This window comes from Setaria italica, chromosome IX (assembly GCF_000263155.2).
Source record: "Setaria italica strain Yugu1 chromosome IX, Setaria_italica_v2.0, whole genome shotgun sequence".
NCBI lineage: Eukaryota > Viridiplantae > Streptophyta > Magnoliopsida > Poales > Poaceae > Setaria > Setaria italica.
Genome location: NC_028458.1, coordinates 43,146,312 through 43,156,800, shown reverse-complemented (window position 1 = coordinate 43,156,800; position 10,489 = coordinate 43,146,312). Strand labels below are relative to the sequence as shown.

Below are 10,489 nucleotides of genomic sequence, written 5' to 3'. Positions count from 1 at the left end.
CCTCTTAAAAATGCTCAATATGACTACTTACTTTATGGGCAGAAACAAGATGAAAATACATATTTTACACTTCAAACTTTATATTTCACTAAATTTTATCCATCAACACCACATCTGAAGTCAAAATTTTAGACACAATACCAAGATGATGAAAATACTGCATTTGTTGATTATCGTAGATAACACTGTAAGTACACCATCATGGATCTTACAAAAGGCTGATACCATCTAGAAATGTTCTCAGATCAATGCTACTCAACACATCAAGACACACTCCTCGGGATCAAATTTTTGACATTTCAATCTATTACTAATAGCCCAGCCATTTATTATTAGAGATACAGCAAAAGCATGTCAGAAAGGGGGAGCAATTTTGCTCAAAACTTCGATAAATTGCTTCCCATATATGACAGATCAATCAGGATCAAGAGAACCATTCTGCATCCCATCCCTCGATTTCTCCGATGTCCATACTGCAAATAAGAGTCATATTCATCATATTGGACAAACCAATGACACATCACATACATGTTTCCTTCCTACAATATATAGCAGCTATCGATTCCAACAGATACATTTTTGCATATATGCCTCCTCTTATATAGTGTATATCGATAGGGAAAAGCAGAATACATATAATATTTTTTTGTATTTCGCAATAATAAATATGATATAAACTATCAGTTACTTACCCGGGCAAGGAGACATCCACGTTGTGATGGTAGTAGTCGTTCAAATGCATCCCAGGGGCGTCAGAGCTGCTTTCTTCGTTAGCCTCATGGCCAAAGTTATCGCCAAACCAACCGGGCATGTCCACCAACGGATCCTCCGCCGTGTTCGCAGCACCTCCGGCGTGTGCGCTGGCGTTGCCTTTGTCTTCGATGCTCTCAAGGAGCTTGCTCCACCATGCTGAGGTGACCAGGTTCATGGTGTCGCTCCACTCGATGTCGTGCTGCTCCCCGATGGAGTAGATGGCCGCCATCTCCTCGTCGTCGAGCACTCGGTGCAGTGACGCATCTGCTGCCAGTGAAGTGTTCTCCATGGTGACAGCCGACAGGTCATGGCTCGCCATCGTCACCGACGGAGAGGAGTAGACTGAGTAGGAGGAAGTAGGCGATGGTTGGAGCAACGGAGGATCGAAAGAACAAGCACTGTTCTTGGTATCATCACCGACGAAACTATTGAATCCCTGAAAGCTAAGGTTTAGGCCTAGTGGCTGTGCAGGAAGAGGGACCAGATGATCTAAGTTATGCTCAGAATTAACCAAGGGCGCGACTGGTGTTTGGTAAGTGAGTGGGGATGAATAGCTGCTAGGACTAGTGAAATGTGAAAATGGAGAATTGTACAAGTAATCCGAGTAGGAACCGTAGCTCGTAGGCGCAGAAGCTCTAGTCGCTGCTTGGCTTTGCTCTTGCAATAGATGAACCTCTTGTTGTTGCTGCAGCTGCAGTTGCATCAATTGTTGTTGTTGCTGCTGCTGCTGCTGCTGCTCTTTGGCTTGTCTCATGGAGGCCCTATGGATCTTGAGAGCTGTGACAATCTCTCTCCTGGCCTCTGCCATGTTGAGCAGCCTCTCCTGGTACGGCCTGCTGGTGTGCAGCCTCCTCCTCACCTGCTTCTTGTGTGGCTGCTGCTGCGGTGGTGGTGCTGTTTGGGCTTGTTGCTGATCTTCTTGTTGTGGTTGGGCATGCGGTTTGGCGCCCATGGTGCCGTGGTCTTTGGATCTTGCTGCAGATGAGGAGCTCAGCTGTTTCACAAGGCTCCTAATGTAAGCTCCTGAGAGGTGTGGCTGCTCCTGGACCTTGTTGTTCTTTGAGGAGGAGGAAGGGGTAGGAGCTAGCTTGTGGTTCCTCATCTCGCCTCCTAGCTATCGATCAGGTTCTCTTTCTTGCTAAGGAAACAAGAGACGTGTGAGAATGGTAGGGTGTAAGCCAGGGTGATGGGGTGATATAAATAGGGTGGTACTAGGAAGCACATAGAGTTTGTTAGGATGCAATGTTATCCTTTTGGCAATGCATGTCATATGGTCTTGTGGTGGTAGGTTGGCAGGTAGTGTAGCTAAAAAAGACAGCACACAACGTTGAGTCATCTTTTTGGTACTTGGGGTATAGCATTGACTCTTGCCTCAAGTCTGCAGGTCGCGAGAAAAAAAAAAGAAGGAAAATGACTCCGCTCAAGTCTGAAAAGTACCTCCCCCCACATACCAGGGATGAATGGATAGTATAATGTACAAGATGGTCTGGGATTTCATGGTCAAGGTTTTGGATAGATTCCATTGGAAGGAGTTGAGGATTCATATCCTTTTTGTTGGAGCAAATTAAAAACTCATACCAAGAAAACAAAGCTACAATCAATATAGAAATCATATAGCAGCTGCCTACAAAAAGATTGCACAAGTTGTAGTGGATTGCAGGTGGCATCATGCGTGCGCGAGTGAGAACGAAGGTCCATGCATGGAATTCAAATATGGCCAGCTCCTTTTTGTTTTGCTGCCTGGCTGCTGCTGGGCTTGCTAACGGACTTGAGAAGGCGATAAGATTCACCAATCAGTCACATAAAGATAAGCAGGTGGCCTACAAAACAGATAGCAACGTAGATGTTCATGATTTCTTCTTCCACGATAGGAGATCAACACGGGCATTAAATATACAGACGATCGACGGTATCTTTAGCCGCAAGTGCAGTCCGTCCCATCTCTCCTTGTACCCTACACACTGATAGAATGATTGGCTACGTACAGAGCATGGTCGTCGTCGTCGTCTGTCTCTTGAGATATAAAGGGGAAAGTCTACTGTACTGCTCGTACTAGTGATGAATTTTGGTCGAAACGACCAAGCTATCATCAATTTGAGGGCCGAAAAGGAGCTGCCGGCCCATCGCAACTGAAGTCCGTAATTCATTCATTGCATGAACGACCGAGTACGTACATATCCAAAACTGAACAGAGAGGGGGTGCTGGCCACATACATGCAACATACTGTAGCTGTCGTTCAAGTCTGACCGCTAGTGCATGACCCTTTGCATGCGCCGAGCTAGAGAGGGGCGTTTAGTTTGAATCAACATACCCCTCAAAATCACGCTCTGCATATGCACGTAATGTGAATAATAAAATGATGACGGTCCATTAGTCGGGCACTTCACTTCTTCACCTCTCCCATAGATGACTACGTATGTCTAGCTATGGAACGTACCCCTCAAAATCACGCTTTGTTGGTACTTTCTGTATTGCGAGCGTGTAACGTATGTCTAGCTACTACACGTGTAATAATGTATGGACTGATTCTCCCTTCACGAGGGGTTGAAGCCGGATACTCTTTCCATTATCTAAAAAATTATAAATGATGCAAGTGGAAAAAGGTTCAAAGATAGAGTTAGACGATCGCATGTACTATACCGATCTTCTCTTCAATCCGAACAAAACCTATTGCATATATCTCGACCATATATACCAGCCGCAATGTGATTGATATGCATACTGAATTTATGCATATTGGATTTTCAGCGGTTATATATAAGCACGATGATATTGCATTGGTCGTCGGTCGAGCTCTTTTTCTTTTTTCTTTTTTTTTGGCCCAGTCTAGTATGCATGCATGATTAAATGGCCGTGATGTATGTATATTGCGCTCGCCCCGGAGCCTTCAGCTTGAATGATCGGACGGCGTCCTAGTCACGTACAGATCATCATGATGCACGCTAGGTGGCCCTAAGCGAGTGGCTGCTGAGCAAGGTGAGATCACCGAATCAATATGGTAAATTTATCGAGAGGTGTCCTAAGAGAACTACCCGGTCTTAAGATCTACGTACTTCGACCCACGATTACGAAGAGTAGTTATGATTTAGGTTGCATGTGGCAACGATTCCAAACTTTGGTTACAAATTACTTTGTCTATGTTGAGCTTGAATATTTGAAAACGATACGGTAGATTTTGCCTTGAAAAGCACGTAATTTCATGATAGTGTATATTTTCTATACTTATGAATATGTTACAACAAAAAGTAGTAGCCTAAGTTGAGTCTTTGGGGGACTATGTGTCGATGATGATATCCAAAATATCTTTAAAAAAAGTTTCTATCACAATGGATGGAGAATGAACAGGGCGATCTTTCTTGTGTGGTGGACACAGCAGATATCAATTGTGTATGTACTCCCAAATTCCCTGCAACCATCACCAAACATATTGACAGGTCGAAAAAAATTATATTGCTTGTGGGACGGGGGGAGACGATATACTATAGGTTTAACTTTCAGCCAAGGAAAAAATTGCTTGTGCTTTATTCCCCAAGTTATTAGTTGAAGTAAGATGTTCAATTTCCAACCCTGTTCTCAAGTAACGGTACTGTCATTTTTTTTACACAACCATTCGTTAGTACCCGTTAGCTGTTTATCGCAGCAATATATAAACCTGCAACTCATGCAGTATACTGTCGCAGGATGTAAGGAGGCGACGACATGCCCTCCAAATCCTATACCTAGCTAGTGCTCCTGTCTCCAGAGGATGGTCCTTATTAGACCGTATGTAAGTGTACGAAGGAACTTAACGCAGGCAAACACACATTTATTTTGCTGCCATGCATGGCTCTTTAGCAGGGATGGACGTAACATACTAACACCCTATCTTTAGCTGCACAAGCATCCATATCCTAGCTCGATTCACTCGTAACATACACTTTATCAATCTCGAAGATCTGTTGACTCAGTTTCTCGAAGGTGCTCAAAGGGATAAGGTTGTGTGCATGTATTTATAGAGTTGAGTGTGTGTATGTACATGTGAGCGTCTACTACTGTGTACTGTGTTAAAAAAAAGGAAAACAAGCAAACAAGCCCGTTAACATTTACCAAAGTTGGCATCAGATGCTTGTATGTATGTTTTGGGATGGCTCATACATAATGTAGCTGAAAATAAAGACTGTGAAATAAAAGGTTTAAACTAACTGTGATGCACTTCGCTCATCTTTATGTCATCTTCACGTGGTCAAATTAGAATATTGCAGTGTTTGCGCCCGCGTGGTGTATATATGTCCTGTGTACACCTATTTTAGTTCGTTGTACTATGTACTTGAAGCCCATGACGATAGTAGCTTGCAAGCAAGATCTATCTCCAGCTAAAGCTTCCTCACTTTTTTTTCCCCTGTTTGTTAGGGATCGATGGTCAATTTTCCAAAAGGGCTCTTCGTCGGCACAATCATTGCGGTTGGCAAATGGAATAATAATTTGACAACGACAACTTCAGATACTAGCCAGCCTAACCTAACAATTTTATATGCTTACAGGATAAAGAATCTTAACGTTTTTCTTAAGTACAAAGTTCCCTTTTCTATTTTATTTGTTGATTTTGTTTTCTTGGTATAGTTTGTTTATTTTTTCTGAAACGAACACGTAGAAGAGCTGCCGATTATATAAAAAAAGAATAAGCTCAGGTTGAGCAAACAACAAATATAAAAAAAGCAGGTTGGTTGGATTGGGACATCAATACGCGCCGCAAAGCATCGCACTACTCAAACTCAACTCAACTACACAACAATATCGGCCGGTTGGATTGGAACTTCAACCATGCCGCACCAAGCAATTCGTTACTCAACTCAACAAACATCATTTGGCCGGTTCGATTGGGACATCAACCCGTACCACACAACATCGTCATCTTGCCGCAACTCCACCACCGGCGGCCTCGGCAGCTCCGCAGCATCTCCAGCTGCCACTCCATTGGACAACATCCGCTCTGCAGCGTCTGCACCACCACCAGCAACTCTCTCTTCTTCTTTTTTTTTTTGATTTTTTACTTTGTGAGGAAAGAAAGAAAGAAGAAAAAGAAACGACCCGCCACAGCCAGGCGGCATATGCCGAACCACCACGCTAGAAAAGCCTGTGTTGCCTTCTGGAAGGACACGACGCTAATAGCACCGTCGACACCGGCCCAAGAAGGGTTGGATTTTCACCCGCATCATCATAGCATAGTAGAACGAGACTGTGAGGTTTAGAGTGGATGCCTCCAAGGAGGAAACGACAGCCGCAGACATTGCCATCCAGGCTTTCACCTCAACCTCAACCGCCATCCACGAGAGAGTGATGGAAACATGGAGCATGCCTGCCCACGCGGACCAGAGGTGCAAGAGGTGGCTGACGCCGCCAATCCTGCCACCATGGCGTTGCTGACACGCCTTCGCTTGGCCACAACCAACCACGCCACCACGGCATCGCTGGAGTGCAGTCGACCAAGCCGCTGCCGGCCACGCCACCTCCGCACCTCCGCACAGACTCGGATGACAACAGCGCCGCGGCCATCGCCTCCGTGGCAGCTCCTGGTGCCATCGCTGGCTCACAATCAAGGGCTTCGTGAGCCGTCCCTGCTGCCCCCTGCTGCGAGACACCACGTTGGGTCATGAGCTGCCAGGAGGGGCAGGAAGGGGCGGCGGCGCACCGCTCGCTACGACGCGGGCGCACCATGGCCGCCACACTGGCAACCATGCCATCCACCGAGAAAACCGGGCTGCAAGCACCCCGCACCACAGGGGACGCAATGGATGGAGCCGCGCAAGCCCCGGCCGCTGTCCATGGTCCAGCCATAAGTGGAGCCAACACCTCCGCCGGCCACCGGAACTTGGCAAGAACCACGAGCTCCGCACAGATCTGGCATCCTCTCACACGGATCCGGCCATCCCTGAGGAGGATCTGGCCGGCAGCCACGCCGGAGCAGGAAGCGAGGAGGGGGAGGGAGGAGGGGCTTGGGAGGAGGGGGAAGAGCGAGGTGGCCTCACCGCCGCCTTCCTCGCTGCTTGCTGGGCTTTCGACGAGCAGCTCCGGTGGTGGCGGAGGTAGGGAGAGAGGGAGCGCGTGGGTTGGATGGGGGACGGGGGAGCCGCCCGAGCCGCCTAGAGCGGACGACGCGGGGCGATTCGGTCTCGTATAGTTTGTTTATTAGTTAATTAAGGAAAAATCAATTGCCAAGTACAACCATAAAATGTCCAGTGGTCTAGATATCATGTTATAAAAATGAAGTCAGTTTGTCAATTCCATCTTGATATATAGGAACAAAACCCTTGAGGAACGAACCACCACGATTGAGCGAACTGAGTGTAGAGTTTGTTGTTGTGGAACCTATCCACCAGAGTTCGAGCCCTCGACTCGGTACTATAGTGCTCGCATTTTTCTAGATTTATTTCAGAATTTAATCGGTGTCGAGTTTTCGGTCGTAGGTGACGTGCCCGTCATAATGCATCAGTGGTGACTTCATCAATCTCGAGGATCTGCCAGTTCGGTCTCTCAGAGGTGCTCATAGGAGTAGGGTTGTGTGCATATGTTTGTAAAGAGCGAGGGTTCGTGCGTGTTTGTGAGGTCTACATATGGTATGTACTGTGTTTCAATAAAAAAACGAACCACACGATTGTGTTATAACGCGGTGTTTTTCTTCCATTTTTTTCTTTGAGACGGCCAAACGCGGTGTTGATGTCAAAGATGACGAGCTGCATGCGCATGCGGAGAAGAAACAAGTATATGAATTCCCAAGTCAAACAACATGAGCTGGCAAGCTGAAATATTCGTCCTCGTGTCAAAAAAAACGACACTCTTAGCTTGCTTGCTGAATTCTCAGGCCGTCGATCTCAAAGCACATCTGACATCCATTAGCTGCATGCATGCATGCATTCATGCATCACATGCAGGCTACCGATCGATCCATCAAGGAGAGTCCAGTCGTCTACGTATATAGGCTGAAACCGGCCTACACATAGAGCCGACCTATCGATGACATGTATAACCAAGAGGCATTAACACTTAAGAGACAGAGATGTGGCAGAGTGACAAGACACTTCCACTACCCTCCTCAACTACTACACAGCACGGCCATCGACGACGACGTTCAGCATCTGAGGGATTCTCTCTCTCTCTCTCCCTCTCTCTCTCTCTCTGCTGGTGGTCTACTTAGAGAGAGAAAGGCAATGTGATTGGCTACATGGACGGTGGCTAAACTAGAAGCATCCATCCAGCAAAAGTCTACGCCCTACAAAGGTGAGCTAGATTGGGGCTTCCTCTACAGCTCTACGGGCGTGTGCAAAGGAAAGAGAGAGAAGAGGAGAGAGTGACGATCTATAGGGTGGCTAGAGCTGCTAGCCACACTCAGCGTGATGCATATCCTGAAAATTGTATTTACTCGCCGAGATGATTGCCGTTCACCGTCGCATTCACGGTGGCGTGCCGATCGAGCCAATGCTCGCCGTGATCGACTGGTGCACGACGACGTCGAGCTAGCTAATGAGTGCCCTGAGTCGTCGTCCTCTTGACCGTAGGCGAGAACGATGACCGGAGGCGTGTTCTCCGGGAGAGAAAGGGGATGGAGGGGTTGCGTCTTGTCGTCGAGTTGTTCCGCAGGGATCGGAGGTGATGAGGAAATAGCGCGTCTTGCTGCAAACATGATCTAAAGAAACAAACTAGCCAGCTGCAATCCGTCTAACAAACCTACAAACTGAAGATAGAGATATATATGACGCCTCAGGCTGAGCCGACACCGGCTGTTGTGGTGCCTGTAGTCATTCGTGGAAGAAATCTTGATTGACACTCAATATTTGCATTTCCAAAGCATATTTTGGATTTCATTATTCAGAAGCAATTCCAGCAGATCCTCTAAACAAATCCTTACTTAAATTTTAGAAGATGGATGTAAAAAAAAACTCTAGTTGTCCGATCTACTTTGAAGAGACATCTTATATTCACCCACACCCCCACACGCCTGGATCCCTAGGGGTTGCCATCCATGGGCCCCACACCCAATCGTCTTCTGCCCCTTGTACAGATGCCGTCTGTGCTCCCATCCACTCCTCCTGTGCGCACAGTGCGGATGCAGCCTATGAGCATGAATTATAACCATGAATTAAAAAAGTGTATAGAATAATGTTGTCGCGACTAAATTACTTCTATATATGATTATCGTGTTAGAATATTTATCAAATAATTAAAAATTTATAATATATTTTAAACATATATTATATGGTGTCGACTAATACCATCCTACAAAATTTTAAATTAAAATTCAACTTGTGTACGGAGAAACAATAAATTGTATTATAGGGTAAATTGAACCAAATAGTATAGTTTAGGGGTAAATTAAACAAAAAAAATAGTTTAGAAGGTTTTCTAAAAATTTGGATTTTTTCTAAAAAAATATCGCTAGAGATGAAGAACGTGATATGCTGCCAGAAGGGAAGGGGAAAATTAAAGGGAAAGAAAATATTTGGGCTGGGCCTAAAAGTCCACTCCCAACGAAGAAGCAAGGGGCTCCAATTTGGAGTTGTTTTGGTCATGGTCCGGCACAGCCCACGTTAGATGAACGGAATCGCGCAAAAACCTCTCACAGCTCCGTGCTATCCCAAATTCACCAATCACGTCCCATCCGCCGCACCCGCACGCACTTCCTGAATAATTCTCCATCCGCCGCCGCTGCCGGCCTTCACGTGTCGCACTTGAGGGTTAAAGCTCCTCTCGATCTTCTTTGCCCTCTTCTTTGACAAGAACATCTTTGCAAGAAATTGATGCGATCGATGATGCCCTTCATCACCATTCTACAGATCGGATAGAATGGAAGGGTCGTCGTCGACGAAGGAGAAGCACCGCATGACCTACCTCTCCAACGATCTCTCATCGACATCTTGTCGCGGGTGCCCTACAAGTCGTTGTGCCGCTTCAGGTGCGTATCCAGATCGTGGCACGTCCTCTGCTCCGACCACGAGATCGTCAAGAAGTCACCCCAGACCGTATCCGGCTTCTTCTTCTACAAGAGTGACAACATCGACGGAGAACTCCACCTCCATCTCCTCAACATCGACGGTCGGCCTCTTCTCGATCCACCTCTCCCTTTCCTGCGCCATTATGGATGCATCAGGCTTGTTCACTCCTGCAACGGCCTTCTCCTCTGCCAGTGCTGGAGACGCCCTAGAAAGATCACTGAATTTTGTTATGTCGTGTGCAATCCTGCAACGAGCAGTGGACTGTACTGCCCCGTAATACAATGGCATTTCGGGGCAGCAAGCAAGCGTATCGATTGGGTTTTGATCCGACCATCTCCTCCCACGTACTATGTTTGTGTCGGGTTCCGATTGCGGCAGCCCAATCAGAGGGGTGATGATCTTCTCGTCGGAAACTGGACGTTGGGATTACAAGAACAGCAAGTTATTGGCGACACCAGAAGCGTTGCAATAACCGATGATTCACATGAAGTCTTCTTTAATGGCATTCTGCATATGACCAGTGTTCGTGATTCTTGGTTAATCACTGTGGACACAGAGGGAAAGACGTGGAGACGTATTCTTATGTCATACATGATGGATCATCGTTGTACATCCATTTGCAACTCTCAGGGACGTCTGTATGTTATGCATGTAGATCTATCTAATGCCTGCCAACTATCAATTTGGGTTCTCGAAGATTATAGCAGTGAACAGTGGACCCTGAAGAATACTCTTCGCATTGTGGAACTGTTTGGAAGATCTCATCGCA

At 46.4% G+C, this 10,489-nt stretch overlaps 1 protein-coding gene across 1 annotated transcript; it reads right to left on the bottom strand.

Moving 5' to 3' along the window:
• Positions 1–424: 424 nt before the first annotated feature.
• Positions 425–1,855, bottom strand: LOC105915181 (probable serine/threonine-protein kinase yakA). The gene is made up of 2 exons (XM_012849108.1): positions 693–1,855; positions 425–473 (listed from the first exon to the last, which is right to left on the bottom strand). Exons 1-2 carry the CDS (start codon positions 1,853–1,855, stop codon positions 425–427), a joined length of 1,212 nt encoding a protein of 403 aa, XP_012704562.1.
• Positions 1,856–10,489: the final 8,634 nt, after the last annotated feature.